Below are 25,102 nucleotides of genomic sequence, written 5' to 3'. Positions count from 1 at the left end.
CCGACATGATGGCAGGGGGAGTTGTAAAAAAAAAACACATCATTTTTATGTTGCACCCTCATTTCCTCCAGGGAATTCCAGCAGGGCCCCAAGTAAACACAGGCAGCAGATTACGTTTAAAGGGAAAAGGTCCGACCTATTACTGCTAATATTTGCTCTGCCATAACAGAGCACTTTCAAGTTTCCCCCTGACCTCCTCCAACTTCCTCTCCTCTGCCTCTCTACTCCGTCATTCTGTCTCTCATTCATCCTCTCCGGCTCACTGGCCAGCCTGTGATCCTGCCAGAGGATCCCGAACCTGGCAGCAGCAGAATGCGACAAAGTGGGATGTATTTTTGTTTTTTTTCTGTAGTTTCCTCAAACGCCTCGGTGTACATCCAACTTCACTTCTGAAATCAATTTCTGAAATTGGTTTCAAGTGTTGTTTTCTCCTCCGTGTGCTTGTTTAATAATCTCGAGGTTGTAAAAATGATATTTAGAAATTTAGAAAAATACCACTACAAAGATGATAATTTCCCATACAGGTTTCCAGAGCATCATTTCCACATTAGTCTATTGTGAACAATTAACTCCCCTATTTTTCCCCCAATTTTTTAAGAATTAGCTTAACCTCAACCACGTTTTGGTTGTAAAAATCAGCTTTTATGTGAACGCGTGAGTCATAGCGGCCAACTCGTAGTGATGCAGTTTCATGCAACACCAAGTATGGATTCATTTACCACTCATTAACAAATGAAGGACACAAAATGCTCGTTTCAAATTTTTTTCTTCTTTTAATTCTCATTCATGCTGCAGCAACAGGAATAAGTGAATAACAGATACAGGGTTTTCACTCTGCCTCTGAGTGTAATTTGCAGGGCCATAAACACCTCAGATAAAGCACCTGCGTGACTATGAATAACGACGTGTTGTGTGTTTGGCTGCTTATCAGTTATAAAACAATCCCCTCAAATAAAGGCAACACGATAGCCTTCTTTCAAAGAAAAGACCGAGCTTCCTCCTTCAGCTTCCTGCTACCATCTCTGCCAAACGTGTTACGGGCACTTCTTCAGTATAACAGCAAACTCGATCAAGTCACCGCTGAAAATCTCTCCGTCTTTTACTCATTCAACATCCACACGAGTTATTGGATATTCCTCTTCTTTCCCGCTCGGCTCTATTAGGGGGAGGTTGCCGTGGTAACCCTGACCCTAGCTGGGGTCCACTGCCCCCCCACCTCACCCTTTTCCCCTCCACTTCCAAGTCCAACCTACGTCAGAGAGCGAGTGAGTGTGTTACTAGTTCTTTGGGGGGGAGGTAATAAAGTGACGTCTGCTGACTCTGTCTTACTGTCAGCGACCAGCGGCAGCGGCAGCAGCGTAGCCGGCCCTGCTAAATCCTCCTCCTTCATTGTCCTGCCGACATTCCCGGTCCCTGCGCTGCCTCCCCATGGACCTGATTTACTAATTAGGCGTGTCAATTACTGGCTTCCTCTTCACATGAGCCGCCCGCTCGGGGCTGATAGCGGCTGTTGCGCATCTGTTGCTCTACCTTTTTTTTTATTAGCCCATTAAAGAGTGGGGGGACATTAATCGGTATCATTACTGCCGGCTTCCTCCGCCGGCTCTGCCCACAGAAGTGTGCAAAAGGGCAGGATGCGGGAGTGGGGTCGGGGGGGGGGGTGCTTTGGATGAAAGGGAGACGACTCCACCGGTAGAAAATGTTTAAATCGGCTCTTTATTAAACGCACATTCACAAGGCTAGCTTCTGTTTTTTCCTGTTTCTTTCTTCTTCTCCTATTTTTTTTAATTGGGAACTAAACTGAACTTTGTGGTATGTGACACAGTATACATATGTTTGTGTGTGTGTGTGTGTGTGTGCGTGTGTGTGTGTGTGCGTGTGTGTGTGTGTGTGTGTGTGTGTGTGTGTGTGTGTGTGTGTGGTGGGCTCTTCGTTCATGTCTCTCCCCCGCCGCGACTCTGCATTGCTCACCTGCTCACGTTTCCCCCGTCACGCCGTCCAAGCAGCCCAGTCAGTGTCTGCCAGTGTGTGTCTGCCAGCGTGTGTGTGTGTGTGTGTGTGTGCGTGTGTGTGATCTGTGAATGAGCCGGTTGAGGCGACGGGTCACAGACGGGAGGAAGGCCGCCGTGCAGCAGCTCCAGCCAAAGGAACCTTTTACTGTGCAAACACTTTATTTCCACCGTCTCAACCCCCCCGACTCACTCACTCACTCACTTGCTCACCCAGTCACTCACTCACTCGCTCGCTCGGCTCGGCTCGGCTCCCTCTCCATTCTCAGTCTGGTGTGAACACACTGGAGAGTCTCGGGAGCTGCTGCCGCTCTCCTCCGCTGCTCCTCTCTCTGCTATTCTCAGTCGCGCTACACATTCTTTCCTCCTTTGTCACGGCGTGTCCTGTCTGCATCCCTCTCTCTCATCCGTCCATCCATCTATTCCTGCTTCCCTCAACTCCCTAATTCCCCCTTCTCAAAAACACACACACTCACTTTCCAATGATGCTCCTGTTTGGCCACATAAACCTTTTCACACAACCCATTTTTTGGCCGCTTTAATAATGGATTGGATTTATAAAGTAAAGATTGATAAAGTGTCTTTCTAGGCACTCAAGGCACTTTACATGAACCTGTTATTCATTCAATCTGGTGATGGTGGAGCTACATGTGTATCCACAGCTGCCCTGGGACAGAGGCCGCGTTCAGACTGCAGGCGAATCCGATTCAAATCAGATTCCTTCTCAAATCCGAATTTTTAAGGCTGACTGTCTACACTGTTTTTTTAGCAAGTGACCAAATTGGATCTGGCCCTGTTCAGACTGGGCCACATTATTGACCAATCTGACAGGTTGCTGTAGCGTAGCTGGAGGCGTCGTCCAGCGTCGCGCGTAGTGTGTGACGTCATATAATTGCGACAGCGGCACTTGTTGCGATACATGCCCTGGAGCTTGGCTTGAATGGAGCTACAGTATCCCCCCACACACTGATGACGCAATGACTTTCCTCCTCTGTCCAGGGACTGCTGTTTTCTACTTCTTCTGTCTGCTCCATGACGTTACAGCTCCGCACCTGGAATAGCGCCCTCTGGTGGCGGATTGGGTCTTGCGTCGCGTAGAGTGACGTCACGGGCAGTCAAAACCCATCGGTGTGTTTGGAGCTGTTCAGACTGAGACGCATCTGTCCCGAAGGTGGTTTCAATGTGTTTTGCCAAAATCGGATTTCATGTGATTTGTGACTGTTCAGACTACAAAAGAGCCATCCGGTTTCAATCTGGATGGACTAAAAATCGGATTTGGCTGGCAGCCTGGCACCGACCACCACCTGACATCCACTCACAGTCGTACAAGGCAATGTCACTGAAGTGCCTTGCCCAGGGGACTGGGATTTGAACCGGCAACCTTTCGATCATCGGACAACAACCTGCTTCTACCCCCTGAGCTGCAGTCGCCTCGTCAAGAGGATGAAAGACGAGAGAGACAAGAGGGGGTGAAAGTGAGGAAGGAGGCTTTTTCAGCGGTTGGACGGGGGGCGCATTCCTTGGCAGGAGGTGGGAGAGCGGGGGGCGAGAGGTGGTGGTGGTGGGGGGGGGGTTGGGGGAGAGTGAGTTGGAGGGTCGGGGGTGACGTGACTTGTGGTCGGCTGCCACGTTTCTGCGCGTGCGGCGACGCGATGCAGCTCCGTATCGGAGCTGAGCGCCGCTGTGCGTCAGCCGACTCGTGTTATTCTACGGAAGCTGGGAGCTGCTGACAAACTGTCAGACTGGGTGGGAGAGAAGGAGGGAGGGAGGGAGGTGGAGAAACGTGTGCGTGTGTGTGTCCGTGCGTGTGTGTGTGTGTGTGTGTCCAAGGCACAGCGGAGCCTTTTCGGGGAGAAGGGGAAAGAGTGAGAAGGGGTAAAGCGGGAAGACAAAAGGAAGAGAGGCGAGTGTGACGTCGCTGAGCGGCCCCACTGGGCGACTGTGTCAACACCATGTGACCTCAGCTGACGGAGGGAGCTGGAGGCGGAGGTGGGGAGGGGTGGGAAAGATGCCTTTCTTCCTTTTTTTTTGGTCCCCCCTTCTTCCCCTCCCAATGTGCCGCACGCACACACACGCGGACGTACAGGAAAACGCACGCTCGCTTACGTCCGCTCCGTGCGTCCCAACGGCGTTTACAACCCGCTCGTGAAGCGCTGACGCACATGGGACTCCTTCATCGCCGGGGATTCATTAAATTAGCGCTCATTACGCCCCTGGACCTCATAAATCAACGTAGCGCAACAATCGCAGCCGATAACGACGAGTTTGCGAGGGGGAATGGAGGGGGTATAGGGGCGGGGCAGCTGTATTGATTCTCGGCCGGCCGCTGCGTTCGCGGCCGCTTCCTGTGCGTCATCATCATGTGTGAGTGTGCAAATTTTATCATGACGGAGAGCAAACAGCCGGAGAGGAAATTTCATATCCGCACGTTTCCTCATACGTTTATGTTTAGGACGCCGGTCGGGTTTTGCCCGAGCGAGCGTGACAGTTCAGACGCCGCCGAGTTGCATTTTTTTTTTTTTAAACGAAAGAGAGAGAGAGAGAAAGAGAGAGAGAGAGAGAGAAATTCTCTCCACATTGGGCTGGACTGGACTCTGACCACACAGGAAGGGGAGGCAGAACTTCAAGTTCACTCAAATGTCAACGTTTTGGTTTTGAAGTGACTTTGACCTGAAGCAGCGAAAAAACCCGGCACAGAAGATTCACTGTCTTCCCCTCCGCAGAAACAAATTCGCGCAGTTCCTCTTATCGCTGTTTTCTTCTTCTTCCTCTTCGTCTTTTTCTTCTCTTCATCCGCCTAGTGAAAACAAACAGCCGTGTTTGTATAAACTGTGAACCATCTCCCTCATACTCTTTTTTTCTCGGACGCGCTATCTTATCTCCGGCACTGTCGGCGATAAATGCAAAGTTGCGATGTGTTTGTGTGCATTTTTCACTGTAACCACTATCATCTCCAGCCCTGGAGACGTCCAACCCTCGGTGACCTTTGCATGCTTATTGTCTCACCACTTTTATTTTCTTGACCTTTGTTTTTTTCTTTCCCTCTGTGGGAACCTGACAAAGGCTTCGCTCGGCGGGCAGCCTGAGAACCCAGTTTATCCCCGGCGGACTCTGACTAAGCGGAAGAACATGAAAATCATTTTAATCTCCTCGCTCTCGCGCCCCATTGTTTGCGTCCACGCTTGTTCCAATTAGACGCCCCTTTGCTCCAGACAGTCCCTATTTGTCTTTTTTCACCAATAACAGTGTGAGTCAGGGACCAAAAAAATGAAGACTATCTAAAAATGTTCTATTTTTAGCCCAGAGTTCACACACTTCCTTATCATCTTAAAAACGCCGCCCGTCTTTCTCTCCTCGCCATCCTCCTCCTCATCAATCACGCCGTCCGCTCTCATCGCAAGGTCACGGCCGCGTGCGCCAACGGTGTCGGTCGGTCCGCCGGGCCTGCCTCGCGTTACAAAACGCCCTCTCATCTGACTCGACCCCCTGCTATTGCCAGGAAGCTCGCCAAGAATGCCTGGAATGGCCCCTGTGAACGATAAGAAGGCACAAAAAATTTTTCCCCGCATCGGAGCGAACGAGGAGCCTCAGAGACAACAGACGACATCGCCGGACAATGAGAGGGGGATGACGACACGGATGAGACGGGGCTGGGAGGCGGGATGGGGTCGGAGGTCGAGGGTCGACACTGAGACAACAAACAGGGGTGTCGTCGGCGATGCTCGATGACGAGAATGAGACGGTGACTCAAGGAGCGACATGACTTCAATGTGATTGGTCGGTTTGGACTGACCTGGAAGAAGAGAGCAGATAAAGACCGAAGGGTGTAAAGACAAGAAAAAAAAAGTTTGGGTGAGGTTGTGGGACAGGAAGAGGGTGCTGATTCCAGGGCTCCTCCGACAACGTAAATTGGATCACTATTAATCAGCCCTGTGATTGATGGCGAGTGGGAAGGAGCAGAGACACACGTACACACGTACACACACACCTTGGGTTGGATTGTCTCTATGACTCAGTGACCTGGAGCTTTAGCCGGCGTCTCCCACACGGTGCCATCTGCACCCGGTTGAGCGGCAAAGTCACAAGGTTGGCAGGTGCTCATCCAGATGAGCCTTTGCACCTCCACCCCCGACACCTCCGTCTCCGCAGCGGCCTTCTAAATCTGACTTTACACATCCTAACACGCCAAGTCTACATCCGCTTCCTCCTCGTTTTGCTTTTTGTTGTGTGTTTTTTTTGTTTTTTTAATCTGGCTGCGGGTGCTGATTTTCAGGGGGTAATTGTTTTGAGCTGCCAAGTTGCGCCGGGAGAGATTGGATTACCTATCGCCAGGGCCCCACCTCCTCCCCCACACACCCACCCACCACCTTTCCTTGTTTCCCCAGCATTACGTCAGCATTCAGGCTCCTTCATCTCTGAGTAAGCACATACCTCACGCTCACACGGGAGGCCCCGAATGCGCCTGCAGTGTCAGAGCACAGAGGTCGATAACAGCCGAGGCTGTACAGAGAAGAAGGCCGGGAAGGGCAAACCAACTCTTCTGGCATTCTTCTGCTTTTCAATTCTTCTGCTTTTTTCCTTCTATTTTCTTTTTTTTTTTGAAAGATAAGAGGGGCCGATTGATGACGGCTGAGTTCCTGTTTATGCATGTTTGCGTGTCTACCTGGGCTGCGTGTTCCTGTCTGGGCTGATCCCGGTCTTTTCTGTGTTCTCGTCGGAAAAAAAAACGAATAATGAACAACAAAGAAGGAAATGAAACTTTATCCGTACAAAAGTTCCCCGGGGTGTCTCGTCGTGTAACAGCGATTCATTTTCTGTAATATCACGATCAGAGCGGCGAGGACCTCAGCCAATTACCAGCTAGTTTATGAAAAATTCATCCGCCGTTTGTGCTTCTGCCTAATCTTCAAAGTGAAAAAAAAGAAAAGAAAGCATAACAAAGAGCGAGTGCTGCGAGTCGTCTCTTGAAGGAGACGAACACTTTTCCAGGTCAGGTCAGCACTCGGAAGCTCTGCAAAACACACGCGCGCACACACACACACACACACACACACACACACACACATACACACACACACACACACACACACATTCTGCGGCGAAAGGCGACACAGGAGCCTTTATTTTCATTTTTTTTTTTTTTATGTTGTGGTCGCACTGAAGGAATCGTCGTCCGAATTCGACCCAGTGAATGTGGACAGCTAGCGCCTGTCTGCTGTATGTCGAGGCCGAAACCTCATGTGATGACTGCGTGCGGTTCCCTTTGCTTTTCCGAAGGCCCGTCTGAAAAACAGCTGACACAAGGCAGATAGGTGGGTGTGCGAGCTCTGAGGCAGCAGGCGGACAAGCAGAGGTAACTCTGTTTTTTTTGGTAACTCCATTAAAAACGAACCCCTGGGAGGTTTGGACGGCTGACAGCTGAGGTGGAGCCCGGGGGCAGCCGAGCAGGAGGGAGACTGTTTTCATGTGTTTACGCGTGTTTTCCTTTTACTACTGGGGATTTATATATATATTTATATATATACTGCTGCAGGGGCTGCCTTTCAGTTCCACAGCCAACAGTAATGGGCCCTTCGCTCAGGGGTCCAGGAACGAGGCCTGCAGGCGACCTGTGGAACACCCCTCTTACGCCCCCGGAGGGGAGGAAGCGATGTCTCCCCGCCACCATTCATCTCCAATGTGCCAAATCAGTGGAAGGCAGGAAACTCCAGACAGTATCCCTGACACTAATATGGAAAAAGGCCTGTTTGGAGCCAATATAAGGGCAAATATTATTCTTCCTGAGCGTAACCACGGCAAGCACCTCTGACCTGGCAGTGCAAAGTGCTCAAAAACAAAAAGCCCAAAGAGTTTTTTTTTTTGTTGTTTTTTTTTCGGGGGTGGCTTTTTTTTTTTTCTCCATCAAAGGGGAGCAGCATAAAATAAACACAGCACATCAGATTACCACGCTGAGCACGCCGGCCGCCGAGTCCCTGCCGCCTAACCCCATTTGCTCTATGGGAGTTAAGTGTGGGGTCCACTCAGTCAACACCATGACGCAAAATGGAACAAGCCTCTGACAGAAGGCCCAGACTGATGGAATAAGGCCCCTACCCGCAGGCCCCCCGGCATGGGAGTCAACGTATGCAGCAAGACGGAGGAGAAGGAAGGAAGGAAGCAGGGCCACAGAAGGGAAGAACGCATGTATAGAAGCAGATATGTCCCAAATTGCCTCTACTGTAACTATACAGTCACTACATAGGGTCCTACGACATGTTGTCCAAATCCTGAGTGAACATCAGTATTCACTGGAGAGTTCACTCAATGTATCCCACAATGCATTGCTAACAGTAGTGTACAACCAATAAGGTCACTAACGCGGCATCATATCCCATCATGCATTGCTCTCACGCTGACCCATAGGTAGGAAAGGTGAGCATTATTTTTTGTTAATGTGAGGGAAGTCGCTTATTATAATATGTACAGAAAATATATAAGTTTGCTTATAAAGATATTTATTACCACCTGCCGATGGCACCTTTTAATAATGCGACCATGATGACGTCGTTAACGTTTCCAAGAGAGTCTTTTATAATTTGGCTAATGAGTCACTATATAGTTAGCGACAGTTAACTATCCTATAGGGAGGAGGGAGTGAGTGGGTGATTTGGGACACAGCTTCAGACACAAGTGAAGTCTGCAGCAGTAGTAGTAGTAGGCCAAACTAGGCCAGACCAGGCCAGATCAGATCAGAACAGGCCAGAATAGGCCATGGCAGGCCAGATCAGATCAGAACAGGCCAGAATAGGCCATGGCAGGCCAGATCAGACCTGGACAGGCCAAAGCAGAACAGACCAGACCAAACCAGACCAAACCAGAGCAGGCCAGGCAATGCCAGGCCAGACCAGACCAGACCAGACCAGTTCAGACCAGATCAGGCCAGGCCAGGCCAGGGCAGGCCAGACCAGATCATACCAGGCCAAACCAGGCCAGGCCAGACCAGACCAGACCAGACCAGATCAGATCAGATCAGACCAAACCAGGCCAGGCCAGGCCAGACCAGACCAGACCAGGTCTGGCCAGATCAGACCAGACCAGATCAGATCAGACCAGGCCAGACCAGACCAGACCAGACCAGGTCAGGGCAGGGTAACGCAGGGCAGGCGGTCAGTGGCAGTCGGCGGTGGCGGTGGCTGCTTTATGCTGCCAGCGAGGCTGTGAAGGCTGTGTGCTGGTGGCGAGAGCTCACGAACAGTGGACAGCCTCAGCGCTGGGGCGTCTGACATCACAGGGCTTCTTTTATATCGCCCTCCCACCCCGCTAGCCCACCACCCCAACCCCACCCCCAGCCCACTCCGCCGTACGCCCGCGTGAACTCGCGTGAAAGGGCCGGCAATGTGCGAAGACGAAGCAGTTGGGAGAAAAGTTTGCTTGTCGGGCGTCGCGGCACTCAGGTGACGCAACTGGAGGTGGAGGTGGAGGTGGAGGTGGAGTGGGGGGGTGGGGGGTTGGTAGGTGTGGAGAGAAACAGATCCGTCCCTGGAGGAAGACCGAGGCATTTCCCGTGGCCTTTTTAGTCGCTTCACTGAGGCCCCCGCTGTTCGTTCCGTCCACAGCCGCCGCCTTTCATCTGCCTCCGTCCCGACTAACCCCTCCAACCCCCCCCACAAACACACACACACACACACACACACACACACACACACACTGGTTCTGACCCTCCTTGGACTGCTGGTCTCAAAATCCCTGTCTCTGACCTCACAGACATCCCCCGACTCCCTAGTGTCCCATCTAGCATCACCGCACAAACAGCAGCCGACCTTTTCCTTCCCTTATTTTGTCTGTATTTTCATTCTCTGACCCCCAATTTGAGGAGGAAAAAAAAACATTGTTTTAACCCAGAGGTTTTGAAACACTTTGCGCAGATGACGAGGCCGGGGTGAAACCCTCACACTTTCCCCTGCAGTTGATAAAAGCGTGTCTCACAGGCTCCGCTGTGATCATATTCTGCCCTTTTCCCCCCCTGACGTCGGACCTGAAAACCCTCCTTATGCCGAGGGCTTTGGGATGACGCAGGGCTCGTGTAAAAGTGCTACCAGATCGCAAATAGACAGCGAGGCCTTTGCCAGGCCAGGCCACGGCTGTTAGCGCTAAGTGTGAGAGCCGTGGGCCTTCGCCAGTTCCTGAAAGTGACTCCTGTGTGTGTGTGCGTGCGTGCGTGTGTGCGTGCGTGCATGTGTGCGTGTAACAACAATGAACACAATCACTGTGGTCCACTTGGGCCTCACACCAGCAGTATTGCATTACCACACTTGCCTCCCTACCGCTCCCCGTCTCTTTTCATCCCTCGCTCTTTTCTCCTCTGACTCAGCTGTTTTGTAGGAAAATCCGTCTCTTTGAAGAAGGGAAGAATCTTTCATTACTCGACAGCGGGGAGAGCGGAGGAATGATAGGGAGAGAATAACCGGCCCATTGTCTGCGCGCGCTCACGCACACACGCACAAACACGCACAAACACACACACACACACACCTCCCTCCATCCACCAATGATAATTGTGCGGAGCTAATTACAGAGAGCTGCTACAACAGGTGTGGGACTCTGCACCTGGGAAGCAAAGTCTCCCTAATGTGTGCGTGTCGTCTCTGCGTGAGTGTGTGAGGCTGGGAGATGAACACAGAGGATTGTGTGTGAGTGTTTTGTGTGTATGTGTGTGTGTGTGCGTCTGTTTAAACTGTGGGTGAAAGTGTGTATGGCTTTATTCCTCACCGTGCCCGCGATGATGGAGGTGGTCAGACGCCGTGCGGTGTGTCACACGCTTACTAAGCCTTACATGTTACTTCACAACAGCCAGTCACCGAGTTACAGCGTCGCCGACTACTGTAACTACAGTGAACCTATATGCCAGTCTGACCGGCATCTGTGTTGGGTTACGGAGCTGCAGACGACATCTGTTTGGCATTAGTGGAAAGCCGAAATTAGCGCACAAACACGGTCTCACTCTCACTCACGCACCGCAGCGAATTTGAAATGAGATCCATTACAATCACTAAATTGATCATTTGCGACCACAAGGGAGGCCCCCCGCCCCCACAACACCCCCGTCCACCCCTACCCCCCCAGCCCCCGGCTGTGATTCATAATCTATAAGCGGTCCCCTTCAATGGCGTGTTTCTGTTTGACACGGGGGACAGAAGCCGAGGAAAACAGCGATGAAGCAAGCAGGGATCTCTCTCTTTTGAACGGGACGGCTTCTCTTTCTTTCCTTTTTTCCGAAGCTCCGTGCTTACGGTAAAGGAGTCCATCTGAAAAGCTGACCGGAAGAAAGAGAGCTGTGTTGGTGGGCTGCCAAAGGAGTAGCGTGATAACTTGTGTTTGCGGAGACGTCATGGAGCTTCAGACTCCAAACACAGACAAGTGGTTTTCTGAAGAAGTCTGGCTGGCGAGACGGCCAAATTGACTGGATATTACAAATTTATGATAGCCAACCCGACCGCTGGCAAAGTTCTTAGTCACCCCTGATGATATCACCTGTCTGCCGTCTGCTCACGACAGCCACTTGCTTATTTACCCTTAATGAGCTGGCCCCCATCTGTGTATTTCCTATCGGCCGAGGGGAAGTCAACCACATTAATGAAAAGGAAACCACTCCAATCTGACCACTCCAGAGTCACCTTAACCTCATGGAAATGAAAATCTCCCTCGGCGCGCGAGTCACCCGCTCTAACCTTTACGGAAGCCACGGCTAAAGGTTAGCTGGGTTTGCTGTCGCCGTCTTGAGTCACGACCCCCATGTGTCGTCACATGCCGCCGTGATTACAGGAAATGAGAGTGAGCCTTTGAAGCCGACGCGTGTGCGATCGCCTGCTTCGGTCAAAGCAAACTCCACCTGCAGACTTGTCGCGTCAGAGAGGAATGAGTCCTGCATTGCCACCTGGTGGAATAATCATTTGTTGGCTGGAGTCGAGGGAGTTGTCATGGCTGAGGGGAAGTTTGCTGTAAGTGAGGTGTGTGTGTGTGTGTGTGTGTGTGTGTGTGTGTGTGTGTGTGTGTGTGTGTGTGTGTGTGTGTGTGTGTGTGCGTGTGTGTGTGCTTGTGTGTGTGTGGCGTTGGGGGGGTGCAAAGTGTCATCATGCCACAACTGTAAATCTTTTAAACAGGGATTTTTACTTCAGTTTAATTATAAAAGGAGTTCAAGAAACATGAATGTGAGCCATGGAAGGCACAACACTGCAACAGACACGTCGTTTCACTAAATAGTATAAAAGTCATAGCAGAGCCAATACATTTCTCTTATTTCAATGTATCTATATGGAGATATCAGTAACACAACAACAGGGCAAAGGAATGAGTTTTTCTCTTCTTTTTTTTTACATGGCCTAAATCTTTTTTTTTTCCTGCTGTTTACGATGATAAGCTTTCGATTTCCCAGAAACATTCCAAGAGGGACAAATATGGGCTTCCTCATAGCCGAGTCCTCTGGTTGGCAGGGAGCTCGTCCTGGTCCAGTCCCCATAAGAAGGTTCGGAGTCGAGTCACTTCCTTCTGCAGCTCGGGGCTGGGGATTGGCTGGGAGAGGTCCAGGCGAGGGGTCTCGTTGGGGAGGATGAGCGGAGGGTGGTCCAGGAAGCTCTCGAAGATGTCTGAAGGACAAAGAACAACATCTTTGACATTCCTCTCACTCTTTCCACTGCATAATTGAACCCATTATTTTTTAACATGAGTACGTCGCACCTCCGGTCAGCTCCGTGCCTGGGGGAGGGGCCCAGGATGCTGGTGGGGCTCTGGTGGGACCCAGTTTGTAATGAGTGAGCAAGTGGTGCAGCTGGGATGGGCTTAACAGAACGTGGTCCTCCAGGAGATTATTCCAGGATGACTAGAAGATTCAAGGTTAATAGATTAAAGAAAAAACGAAGAAGATGACTGAAGAGAAGACAAAACAAATCTCTGTTACCTGGATCAGTCGAGTCTTGGGAACACACAGGAAGTTGACCACGACCGACAGTTTCTTCATAAATTCAGAGGCAATGTCGCCCAGTCCCGCCCCCTGGAGCCAATCCAGAACCAGGTCCAGGTTGGTTCGGATTTGGACCGCTCGAGACCACGAGAACAAACCATCTGACGTGGGCAGAAATGATCAGAGAGATGTGTTCATTCCTGATAGGCAGGCGAATACGCTCGCTAAGTAATAACAATACAGGTTTCTTAGTAACATAAGCGGGGGATTAACACTGTGGTGTAGTGAACAGCAATTATATGGTGACTAAGTCTGTTTTATTCCCTCCACACCTCCAGTTCAAAAGTTCCACGTTCCCACTGTAAGCCGAGAGGCAATACAACCCTCTTTGTGTTAACTTCAAAAACCTGACTGAGTTTCTGATTCTGTGACCTCCCAAAGAAGCCAGTTAAAGCTTTAAACATTAAATATTAGCATTTTGTAGGTTCATTCTAATATAAGTTGATCTTATGAATATGATTTTATTCTTATTTACCCTTATTTATTTTTAGCTTGGATGGTTTTTATTACTATGTGTGCTGTTTATAAATTGTTTTTATTATTTTTTTTGTCTAAGCGTCTTGTACTTTATATATAATGTTTCCTAGCAATAAAATCAGTATTTTTAAAGAGTTTTATACTAATGAAGCCATTATTATTACATTATTATTTTTCTTGCCGTATTAGTAGTAATAGCAGCAGTATTAGGAGCTCAAGTATTATATCTCCAATATCCCATTTGTTATAATTAACAAGGAAAATTAAAAAAAAGGAAAAACCTAATCAGAAATCTTATATTCTCCAGCTGCAAGAAGCTAAACGTGGTCATGATGTTTTTGCAACACACGCTTGCCTCAACCTCTCACCTCTCTCCAGCAGGGTGTTGAGCAGGGAGGTGTTGGTGAAGAAGAAGAGATAGCCGAAGGTCTGGGAGGTGAGCGGCGGGGACAGACAGGCCTCCCGCGACAGCACCAGGGAGCACCTGTAGACTTCCACCAGCCGAGCCACTTTGGCCGGCAAGGTGGACACGTCGTCCTCTTCCCCCTCCCCTCCCTGCTTCTCCCCGCCCTCTGCACCCTGACCTGCGGCCCTCTCCTTGTCCTTGTCCACGTTGGAGAAGGGGTTGGTGTCCAGGAGGGCTGGCAGCAGCGAGTACAGGGTCTGTGGAGTGCGCAGAGGAATAGAAATCAAGATCATTTGGTAAAATCCAATGGAAGAACAATAAGTAAAGTAAATACCAGCTTGTAAACGTTATTTCTTCTTTGGCCTGGATGTGAATTGTCCAGCAGCTGAGCTTTTTTACAGATGACGTGTGTTTATAATCCCTATTTCACACTTCAAAGCAACAATTTTTATTTTTAGCACATGTTGCGTGTTTGACTAGCGACGAGTCAAAAGGCAGAGTATGACGCTTATCAACGGAATGTATTACAGACACATGCAACCTCCAAATGTGCTTGGGATGCGCATTTTGTCCTCCAAAAAGGAAGCGCCAACAAAAATAGAGAAGCTGTTGACAGCTGGTTTGAATTTGAAGTGGTGGTGAGACAACTGGAGGAACATCTTGTGTTCAAAAAGGGATTCTGTCTTGCTGTTATGTATTTACTTTGGGGATTTGGGAAGTTGATCTTGTCGTCGTTTGTTGCTCTACCTTAGTCAGGTGATACACACACTGCTGAAAGGTGTGCATTATGACATCATCCAGCTGTGCCAGTGCCTCTGAGCAGGTGTCCATGTCAGTTGTGAGAATCGGGTCCCCGGGGGCTTGAAAAGGCAATCATTACGAGAGATGAAACACTTTCGCCCATCGCCTCTGAAGTGCTCTTTAATTTTGTCAAACCGTCTCGTCTGGGCGGGACCCTTTTCAAACGTGCTGTCTCAAAATTACCTTCAAACTCCCACTCTTTCTCCATGGTTTCCACTTTGACTTGGAAGAAGTTGAGCAGCTCGGTGGCGTTTGACATCCAGAACATCAGGGGTCGAAGGTCGGATGAGAGCTTGAGGACATTCGGTGTGCTGATCTCGCCCGCTTGTTCTGAGGGACTGGACATATTTGTGAGAAGTCAAAATGAGCGATTCAAATTGTCTCCGCCAAACACAGGATGACATTAAACAATATGAGCCAGCCAACACGCTAGAGAAAAACATGCAATACAGACATGTTGCTATTGCTGAGCTATTTTCCAGCATCACTACGTTGCGATGCTTTTATCACACTGCAAAAATGTACCCAAGACATAACAGCAGAAGGCACAAATGTATCATGAATCACTTAGCCTGGAAATCTCCAAACAGAGGAAACATGACGTCGAACAAAAAATGTTCTTACTTTTGCGTGGGATGCTTATCCCCAAATTCCTTAATGTTATCCTGTGAAGAGAGTCGCAGACAGGAGGGAGGGGAGACGCTTGGGTTAGAATGTGTGTGTGTGTGTGCGCGTGTGTGTGCGTGTGTGTGTGTGTGTGTGTGTGTGTGTGTGTGTGTGTGTGGAGGAGAGCAGAGACTCGCTCCGAGGCCAGGACAATTACAGCACATTTTCCAACAGAAGAGCGGTGACATTAGCTCATCCTCGCTCCTGTTTGCAGCGTAACAGGCCACAACAAGAGGCCTGCTGGTTTTTACGTCTGACTGTATGTGGCAGCTTCAGACGGACTGATTTATTCATGTTGACTAACAGAAAACCACGTCGAGTCTAAACTGTGAAATCCTCATAGCAACACGCTGAGCCTTCTATGGTCTTACAAGTTTTTTTTTTTGGAAAAAAAAAAGAAGACGAAGAAAAAACAGAAACCTCAGTCATATAACCATCATGCGCTAATAGGCAGACGGGCCTGATGATGAATGGTGTGGTAAACCATAACCCCTAAAAACTTTCCCCACATTATAAATGCTGCTTTTGAATCTGCCCACCTGATGTGTTTGACTTTGCCCCGTAATGTATTAAAATGCCATGAGTAAGGAGGCAAAGCTGTGAATGTAAAAGCTTAATCTCTTGAAACACATACACAGATACAGTATATACACATAGATATACATATATATACATATATACATACAGTATATAGTATTTTATTGGTGTTATTTTCCTATACACATTGGACCATGTCGTCATTTTGGGCATGCTGTTCTAAATCACCAGACAGATTTTACACAACATCTTTCCTTTAGAGCAATAATGTCTCTCTGGTTTCGGCATTGTAGAGCTTTGACTTGTTCACAGCGCATGAGCTGCACACTATGGCGTGGATCGAGGCCACTGTGCAAAATGATTGAAGTTAATTAAGTGGAGCAACAGCAGCGAGCAAGAACAACATGTCATCAGCGTAGTTAAGCTGTCACCCCAAATTTCTCTCAGAATTTTGCTGCGGGACTGCGGTGACAACCGCCCTGGGACCAGCCTGACGGTGTGATGTAGAGTCGTTATTTTCGAGCCAAGACCAAAGATGTTTCCAAGGTGGATGTCTTTGTACTTGGAAACTGTACAGTATGTAGCCAGCATTAACCCATAATGCCACACCGTAGATGACCAAGAAACAGTTTTTTTATTTTTTTATTTTTTCAAATTGTTTCCGCGTTTACTCACCCAGACGATTTCTTTGATTAGATTGGCTGACTTCAGCAATATCTGTGGTGTTAGAGCAGGGTCCAGGTGTTTGGAGGCGTAGTCGATCATAATAGACAGGAGATATGCAGGAGCTAAAGACCCACCGCCAGAGTCCGGAGAGGAGTTTTTGGAGATTATCTCCTAAAAAAAATAAATAGTAAAAGAAAATCATGGGATAAAATTAAAATGTTTGCATGTAGATTTCTTTTACGCAACAGCGGAAGGACAGCAGCCTCACCTGCAACAGAGAGTCTGCGTGACAGGGGTTGAACTTGAGGAGGGCCTCAGTGGAGCCCAGGTACTGTCTCAGCGCTTCCTGTCTGTCCACCAGCCCAGAGGAGCAGCAGCTGGCGGACAAGTCCTGCTGCCACGGCAGGGTCAGCGCCAGCGGCGGCGCTGGGGTCACCCGGGGGTCACGGTACAGGAAGAGGAAGTGGCTGCCCAGGCCAATCACATCGCCGGGCTTCAGGACCGTCTCTCTGTACACCACCACCCCGTTGTGTGTGACGGCGCCTCCTCTGAAGGGCCGCATCAGAGCTGCCGTGTAACAGAATGAGATTTGGGAAGACTTTTTTATTAGACCCGCTGGCCGGCGTGACGGGGGCAGGGTCGGAAATCAGAGACCGTTTGATTACCTTGTCCGGCGGGCATCTCGGGAACAGCCGAGTCTCTCCTGACCAACAAGTGTCTGGCCAGGAGGTCGGGAGCCGAGAGGAACGTCTCCACCTTCAGGGGCCTCTTTCCTTTCCTCTCCCGCTCCCTGTCCTTCTCCTTCTCCCTCATCGTGGGCTTCCGTCCAAACACGTGCGTATGGCCCACCATGATGTACAAAACAAAATCCTAAACAAAACACACAGTGAGGAGCAGAGGGGGGGAGGAAGTGGGAGCGGGGAGTCAGGGAGGTCTGTTATCTTCCCCCCGGAGCGAGCGCTAACGCTCACATCTGTTTCTTCATGGCCACCAGCGGCCGATAAGCCATGAAGTGTGTCACAGTTTGCGACAATGCCGACCTGAGTGAGGTCATTGTGTCGCAAGTGATGCGCACAGAGGGGCTTTTTTGTCGAGCTGTTGAGGCATTGTGCCGCTTTTTCGAGGCTGAGGGTTTTATTTGTGTGTGTGCAGGATGCTGAATGGGAGAGGCGCGATGGAAAACCCTGATGGTATGCAACGATTACCAACATGCAGGTATGATGTCATTGCGTTGGGCGTGGGTACATGTGCGCGCGTCGCCGCAAAAGTCCTCCCCGACGGGCCTGCCAGTTTGCACATCCAAACTTCGGGCCGTGCTTACGCAACATAGCATTTAAAAAAAAAAAAGAAGATGAAGAAGGATAAAAAAAACCACACAAGGCTTTTGTAGCGCTGTGTGTTTTGCGCTGTTTACGCAGTGCGAGTGATGCCCGCTGAGATGAGGACGGCGACTCGATATCATCTGTCAACGTGTCTTGCCTTGCTCTGGTCGTAACCCTGCAGCAACAGAAAGTAGGGCCGGTCCGTGGGCGGAAGGATCAGACTCTGTGACATCACTTCCAGGTCACAGGTGGAGTAATCCTTCTCATCCTCCGCCGGCTGGTTCGTCCAGCCGACCTTCGCCTCGGCCTTTGAGGCTCTAATCTGAAAAACACACGGGACGGATTTAGACGTGGTTACGACGCGAGGCATTCGGTTTTTCCAATTATTATTATTGTGGCCACTCTGTGTCCTCTACCTCTCCTGGCTGAGAGTTGATCATGCTTACGATATTCTTCCTCCCCTGCGCCCCTCCATTGTCGGGCCGGCTGCCGGGGGCCTGGGGCTCTTTGCTGACGTGGTTGCCGTGGCGACGGCGTAGGCTGAGGTTCATGTCGCTGATGCTCCTCCTCAGTTCCGTGTTGCGAGCACGGTGGCCCCGCTCACTTTCCTCCGGCCCGCCCCCTGACGACATTCTGCTCCGCCGCCAGCGGACACCTGTTGCCCAGACATGCAGAGGTCTGGTTAGTGTGACCCTGTGTTGGGAATTAAAGGTCCTATACTATAATTATTACAATCTGTGTCCTTTAATTTTTTGTTTTGTTTTCTTCTGTTTTTGTTTTTAGGATCTGCGATTCACATGAGCTCCAGTAAACAGCATATTTAGCCCTCTGTTTACCGCCTGATGCAGCTTCAGTCTCGGCTTCCTGCTAAAACTGTTTTTTTAGTTTTTGTTAAAAATTAAAAATGAGACAAAACATGGCACAGTAGTTTCAGTCAGTATGATATTTTTTTAAAAAAACTCAGGATTTTGCCACCGTTACCAAGGTATTGCTGCCCTTTGTGACGTCACATATGACCGTTGAACGCACCTTGCTGCTCCCCTTCCCTCTCGCGCTCGCGCTCCCTCTCCTCTCTCTCATAGTCGTCCTTCCTCTGGATCTCAAAGCGCCGTTCGTATCCATCCTTGGGTCGCCACATGTCCACCAGCAGCAAAGGACATTCCCACGGGGCGACGCTTCTCCGGCACTCTGTCTCCCATTTGATAGCTCCATCTGGCTGCTGGATGGGCTTTCCGATGACATCACACAACAGGAAGTCCTCTGGGCTGTGTTTCTGGAGAACTACAAGGTAATGGAGGAATGAAGGAGTAAGGGAGGCGGGGGGGGATTATTTTTCCATAACCCTGTTTGTTTGTATTAAGTCATTCTCTATTGGTTAGATTTTTTTTAGCAAACAATTGCCAGTAATGGACTGCAGCAGAGATCCAAGTGGGAGAAAGTTCCCTCCCTCTGATACCTGCGTCATCCGCCTCCTCCAGTTCTCTCTCAGTGTACCGGGTGATGACCTGGGCGATGAGCTGCCTGGCTGTAGAGTGAACGTTGGCCAGCAGAGAGCGGTAGTTGGCTCCACTGGACAAGGCATCCCCGTAGATTTTGATGAGGCCAGGAGCAGAGGAGGAGGCCGGGGGCACGTAGTGGTGGGAGGACGGGGCTGCCGAGTGCGCCCACACCTCCCTCTCCCGCTCCCCCACCGCTCGGTCTCGGTCGCTGTTGGAGCGCCCCCGCAGGAAGAGGTGCGAGAGGCGCTTTGCGCGGGACTGGGTCCCGGCCGGCCGCGGCCTGAGGAAGGCCGGGGACGGAGACGGGGACGGTGCCGGGGAGGCCAGCGAGGGAGTGGAGTTAGAGAGGGAAGAGGAAGGGGCAGAGGGGGCCTCGTGGAGGGAGGCGGCGTCGGAGCTGGTGGTGGACCTGGGAACAACAGAGGTGGGGGTGAGGGGGAGACAGATGGAGGGGAGAGGAAGCAGAGAGGAAGGGACCAGTCAGCTGCGAGTTATGACTGAGCAAACACAGACAAACAACAGGGACTAAAATAAAACAGGGAAAGGTTACGGTGCTGGAAGGATACTAATGGAGGTGGAAGTCAGATAAGACAACGGTGATACATAAACTCTTCATTCAACAATTGTTAGCAGGCGGGCAATTCAAACAAAACAAGTGGACAATGAATCTCACATAAACTGAGTACAAATATACATTTAAATGAAGGAAGGGGGGACTAAAGAGTAAGTGTGCAGAGAGCATCAGACTGACTTGACAGAGATGGCGCTCGGCCAGCGGCCCCCCAACTTGGCAAAGTGTTTTCTGGGCGAATTGATCCACAGGCCCACCGGGAAATGGAGTTTTCTGAAGCGAGGACTGCCAGACCCCTCCATCTGGCAGGGGGGGAACAGAGCGACACGCACAAACCCTGAACAAGAGTGTCTTTTGGATGGAATTATGAGAACACAAGTTATGACGTCCATCACGTTTACCCCCAATGTGCTTAATTTAGACCAGGACGGTGTTGAGGAATGTGTCGGCATTGCCAGGATTTGAGACAATATAACAATGGCATGATGTCACCGTCAGTAACTATCATCAGGATACCTCCAGTAAGTTGTCAACATGGTCAAAACAAGCAACAACAAAAAAAAAAAACAACACAAAACATAAACTCAAAACACTCTAATCAGCTTGTGAAAATTACAGCATGAATTCCCCCCACTGTCAAACAGGAAACATCTTTCCTACGACTCACATCCAGCTGTTTCACTCACACGGAAATACGCAGTGCATGGACAATTGCCTGACCCTTCCTCTGGCTCATGTGGATGTACAGCGTTACGTTTAGGATTATAGACATTACAAGGATCTGTGCTTAATTCTGGACTTCGAGCAGTCAGCTCAAGGATCCATTCGTTCAAGTCTTCTGATCTTGCGCTATTAATTTGCTGGTTCCTTTCATGTATGCCGTATTTTCAACAAGCGACCTATATCACATCATTTAAAATATTTTGCAAGCTATGAATAACATAAGTAGAAAAGCTAATCACACTTACCCACAATTTCTTCTGCCGTAGTGTGTTGTGATGACCGTTTGCCAACTGTGAAGCGAGTACGCAGCTCAGAATCAACTAAAAAGTATGCACGTTTCCTTTTTCCCACTCTGAAATTCCATTTTCGAACGGGTCGGCGCCTCTCGCAGCTCTAATTTATATTTGAAATATCCATAATCTGGTCACTAAAGCACTCTTTACTTACTGACTGAACAAGCTCCTCTTTCCCCCTGTCTCTCCAGCTCTCAGCCTCTCTGGTTCTATAGATAGAGAAACAGGCCCATTGTTTTAAGTGACAGAATTTCCTTCCTTTGCAGTGGACAACACCTATATCCTGACTGAATGGGGGGCGGGTGCGGGGGGGGTTTCGGGTTGAGTCGATGGGTGAGAGGAGCTAACGAGTGAATTTGTAGGCAGACGCAGGACTTTGAGACCTAGTTGTATTTTTTATTTTCACACTACAAAACAATACAAGGCTGTTCATTGTCTTGTTTTCCGCAAGCGGTTGCACAAATTGCCTGCAGAAAAGAAACTAACAGAGAAGGGGACAATAGAAATGACTGGGGACTCAAAGTCACACCACTTTGCTCACAACGTGGCCAGTTCAATCTGGTGCTTTGTTTTGATTTTATGCAAGGAACTGATTCCGTCATGAGTCCATGTGTTCCCAGCATTTAGCTTGGAGTTTTTCTAAAGAAAAAAATGGACAGAAGGAAACACACACAGTGAGTCAGGAAGTCGGAGGAAGCCACAGAGACACCTGTGATCTTTGACCTTGTCTTCTACAGGAAGATGGTGATGGGAAGAGAAAGGAGACTGTCACAGTGTGCCAGTTGGACTGTACATACCTAGTTTTAAAAACTGCATTCTTTTTTTTTTTCTTTTTTTGACAAACTTTATCAACAAGACTAATGTGTTATTTGCTGGGCTGCTGAGGGAGAGGAGAAGTCGATATATAACAAAACATGTAGACAGTGGTGAGTAGTATTTTACTAGCTTGATAAGTATGAATCAATAATGGTTTCAATGAAGAAAGATTTTAGAATAGTGCAATAGAAATCCAAGCTATACATATATATATATATATATATATATATATATATATATATATATATATATATATATACATATATATACATACATACATACATATATATATATATATATATATATATATATATATATATATATATATATATATATATATATATATATATACACATATATATATGTGTGTATATATATATATATACATATATATATATGTATATATATATATATATGTATATATATATATACACACATATATATATATGTGTATATATATATATATATATATATATATATATATATATATATATATATATATATATATATATATATATATATATATATACATATATAATTTTAAATAAATACCTGCAATTTTATTTTGCATGTATTATTCTTGTAGCCATAAAAAAAATGTTTGACATCTGTCACGTTATACGTTATACTCAAGCCTCAAGCATTTAAAACAGTTTCGTGGCGATACAGTGCAAATTATTGAGAAACTGTTGACATTTATTTTTCTTTTTTTTAAATAAGAACGAGCGGAGTGAGTGACCCTTCCATTTAGAAAATCAAGTAATACTAATTCTCAACCCTTGAAAATATTATTAACCACTATCATGCCAGGAGATGTCGGTGTGAAAGTTAATTTGATGCCGGAAAACTACATTTTGTCCGGCCAACGGAACGGAACCATATTATGTCCCAGCATCCTTTGCGCACCGACGAGAGGACGTCCGTTTAGAGAGCACCGAGGACACTCCGCTTCCAAGGTTAGTTATCAGCCATAGCTGGCTATTCTTTAATTGTGTTTTTCTGCTTTTGTTTGAGATTCGCATTTCTATCTTAAGATTTATTTGATCTAGAAACACCGTTTGATTAACAACGTGACCTCGGCGGAATACGTTAACCATCTTAAGCGTGTGCGTTCATAGGAGCGACTAGCTAAGAGCTAGCACTATCCAGCTAACCCGTAGAACATTTGACGATAATGTTTTGAAAACTGCGTTCATTTCCTCGTAGGTCTCTCTTGCCGTGCCACTGTGTCGAATTCGTTATTATTGGTGTCAGAATGTTCTATTACAGCCGTCTTCCGGTTTGATTAATAACCAAGTGATCGTAAAGTGAAGGATAAACAAAGCTAACAAGCTACGACAATGCTAATGCTGCTACCCTTGAAGCTACGTACTGACGCTACATTAATGTTCTCGTGTTTACAGTGGTTTTGAGTGGCCCATTTTGGAATATGTAACATATACGTCTCTCTGTTTGGTCAGTGTTTAGACTACTACTAGAATCATCGAAAGATGGCTGACGATATCGAGCAGAAGATCAAGTCCTACAGGACTGCTCCCTTTGACGCCCGGTTCCCCAACACCAACCAAACCCGCAACTGTTACCAGAACTACTTGGGTGAGTTCGTGCGCACCGTCTCAAGTCGGAACCTACTGCTTTGTAGCTTAAGATGTCTTTTCATCCGTGTTGCAGTCGAAAGTACGAATACTTTAAGTTTAGGAGCGACTGAACTCTTTCATTTTTTCAACTGTCAGTCAATTGTGAAGGTTCTCAGTCGCCCAGGTCATCTTGGTGTATAAGGGTTAAATTGAGGACACTCCACTGACAGCGTAACCATTCTTCACATTAGTGGGCCTAACAATTCACAAATAATGGCGGGGCAGGAAAAAGGGTCATCCTCCCTCAGTCCCCACAGGTCATCAGAGTAACGACTCATATTGGTTTCATCCTATTAGCATACAATACCTTTGCCAGTGGGAGACCAACAGGCTTTAGGCCTACCCCACAACCTCCTCCTGGTGGTGAAATACAAGAAACACTTCAATTTTTTCTTCCAGAAGTGAAGAACCTTTTTGAATGAGAGGCAAAAAGTCTTCAAGATTGCAAAACCAGTCAATTTGCGCCACCTTAATCCTTCTGCACTAGTATTATAGTATTAGTAATGACATTCAAAAATGAAACGCTTTCTATAATATCAACATTGAGTCACATTATTGCCACAGGTCACTTTTTCCCTGCCGACACCAACAGTCCTTCAACCTGAACTTGTGACAATGTTTTAGTATCAACATGGTTTCAGATGAATAAGCTAACCTTGATTTGTTTGGTTACCAGATTTCCACAGGTGCAGCAAGGCCCTGTCTGCTAAAGATCAGGATGTGACCCCCTGCCAGTGGTACCAGAGGGTGTACAAGAGCATTTGTCCCATGAGCTGGGTAGGTTTCTAGCTAGTTTTTCAACAGTCTTGAGAGTATTAAAGACTTCTGATGTGTTGTAGAGCTAATGATGTTTCTTATGACGTCTCCCACCAGGTGGCCAAATGGGACGAGGGGATCGAGGACGGAAGTTTCCCTGGGAAGATCTGAGCTCAGCAGACAGGACTGTGCACCACAAGACATCTGTTACTTGCACCTTTACCCCTGTAGTGTGTGCCTAAGGACATTATCAAACCAGATTCTCACCGTGATTAAATGATGTTACTGTTCTTCATGTAAACACGCACAACTTTTTACTTTGCATGTCAAAGTTGGATGTGTTTTTCTCCGTGTCAAAAACAGAATTATCTCTGGTTGGGTAATAAATGCATCACATATTTAATAATCAAGTTGTGTTCATTTTAAGTCATTTGTCACTTGAGAGAAAATTAAGTTAAAATACAGACTGTGACTCTTATATTATGTGTTAAAAGGTTTAACCCAGTAAATGGCACTGGGCCTTGGGGATTTAATGTCATGAATATTTTTGTAAACACCACAGTCTGGACTATCCATTCAAGTAGCCTTCAGTTTAGCCCCTGAATGTAATTTATTGGTGTAATACCAGATCTCACCACACGAGGTCATCAAATCATATGAGCGTTAGCTTCACTTATTTACGTTGTTGATGTGAATTTGTTTCAAACCTGTGAAATTAAAATCGTTCTTGGCCAGTAACTTGAATAAATTGTGTCGACAGCGCTCACTAACAAATTCTCATTTCATCAAACGGTAATGAGACACGCATGACAGACAAGACCACGTTGTTGGCCTTAGAAGGCTTAGTTAAAATAAAGCACACGTATTTTTGACACAGTGCCGTTAAAGGTTAATTCTTTTAGTTCAGTTTTGTCAGGATCAATCGCC

General features: G+C 47.9%; 2 protein-coding genes across 4 annotated transcripts; one reads left to right on the top strand and one right to left on the bottom strand.

Annotated features, from left to right (window-relative positions):
- Window positions 1-12,136: 12,136 nt before the first annotated feature.
- Window positions 12,137-21,177, bottom strand: rasip1 (Ras interacting protein 1). 2 transcript variants are annotated; one of them, XM_076040950.1, is made up of 16 exons: window positions 20,919-21,177; window positions 20,131-20,252; window positions 19,337-19,788; window positions 18,910-19,161; window positions 18,297-18,535; window positions 18,038-18,202; window positions 17,224-17,428; window positions 16,827-17,125; window positions 16,568-16,729; window positions 15,314-15,354; window positions 14,873-15,027; window positions 14,636-14,748; window positions 13,851-14,145; window positions 12,943-13,106; window positions 12,723-12,864; window positions 12,137-12,631 (listed from the first exon to the last, which is right to left on the bottom strand). In XM_076040950.1, exons 2-16 carry the CDS (start codon window positions 20,250-20,252, stop codon window positions 12,453-12,455), a joined length of 2,985 nt encoding a protein of 994 aa, XP_075897065.1. In that variant the 5' UTR covers window positions 20,919-21,177; the 3' UTR covers window positions 12,137-12,452. The 2 variants fall into 2 exon arrangements, with proteins under 2 accessions (XP_075897065.1, XP_075897066.1); XM_076040951.1 differs by having other exon boundaries at window positions 18,327-18,535.
- A 1,404-nt stretch (window positions 21,178-22,581) lies between these two features.
- cox6b2 (cytochrome c oxidase subunit 6B2) lies at window positions 22,582-24,581 on the top strand. Of its 2 annotated transcripts, none has more exons than XM_076040994.1 (4): window positions 22,582-22,738; window positions 23,250-23,378; window positions 24,096-24,196; window positions 24,293-24,581. In XM_076040994.1, exons 2-4 carry the CDS (start codon window positions 23,273-23,275, stop codon window positions 24,344-24,346), a joined length of 261 nt encoding a protein of 86 aa, XP_075897109.1. In that variant the 5' UTR covers window positions 22,582-22,738; window positions 23,250-23,272; the 3' UTR covers window positions 24,347-24,581. The 2 variants fall into 2 exon arrangements, with proteins under 2 accessions (XP_075897109.1, XP_075897110.1); XM_076040995.1 differs by having other exon boundaries at window positions 22,670-22,738; window positions 23,243-23,378.
- The last annotated feature ends 521 nt before the right edge of the window (window positions 24,582-25,102 follow it).

Source organism: Nelusetta ayraudi, unplaced genomic scaffold (assembly GCF_046127955.1).
Source record: "Nelusetta ayraudi isolate G7.1 ecotype Tasmania unplaced genomic scaffold, CSIRO-AGI_Nayr_v1 ptg000063l, whole genome shotgun sequence".
In the NCBI taxonomy this organism is placed as follows: domain Eukaryota; kingdom Metazoa; phylum Chordata; class Actinopteri; order Tetraodontiformes; family Monacanthidae; genus Nelusetta; species Nelusetta ayraudi.
This window is presented reverse-complemented; position numbering and strand designations above follow the sequence as displayed.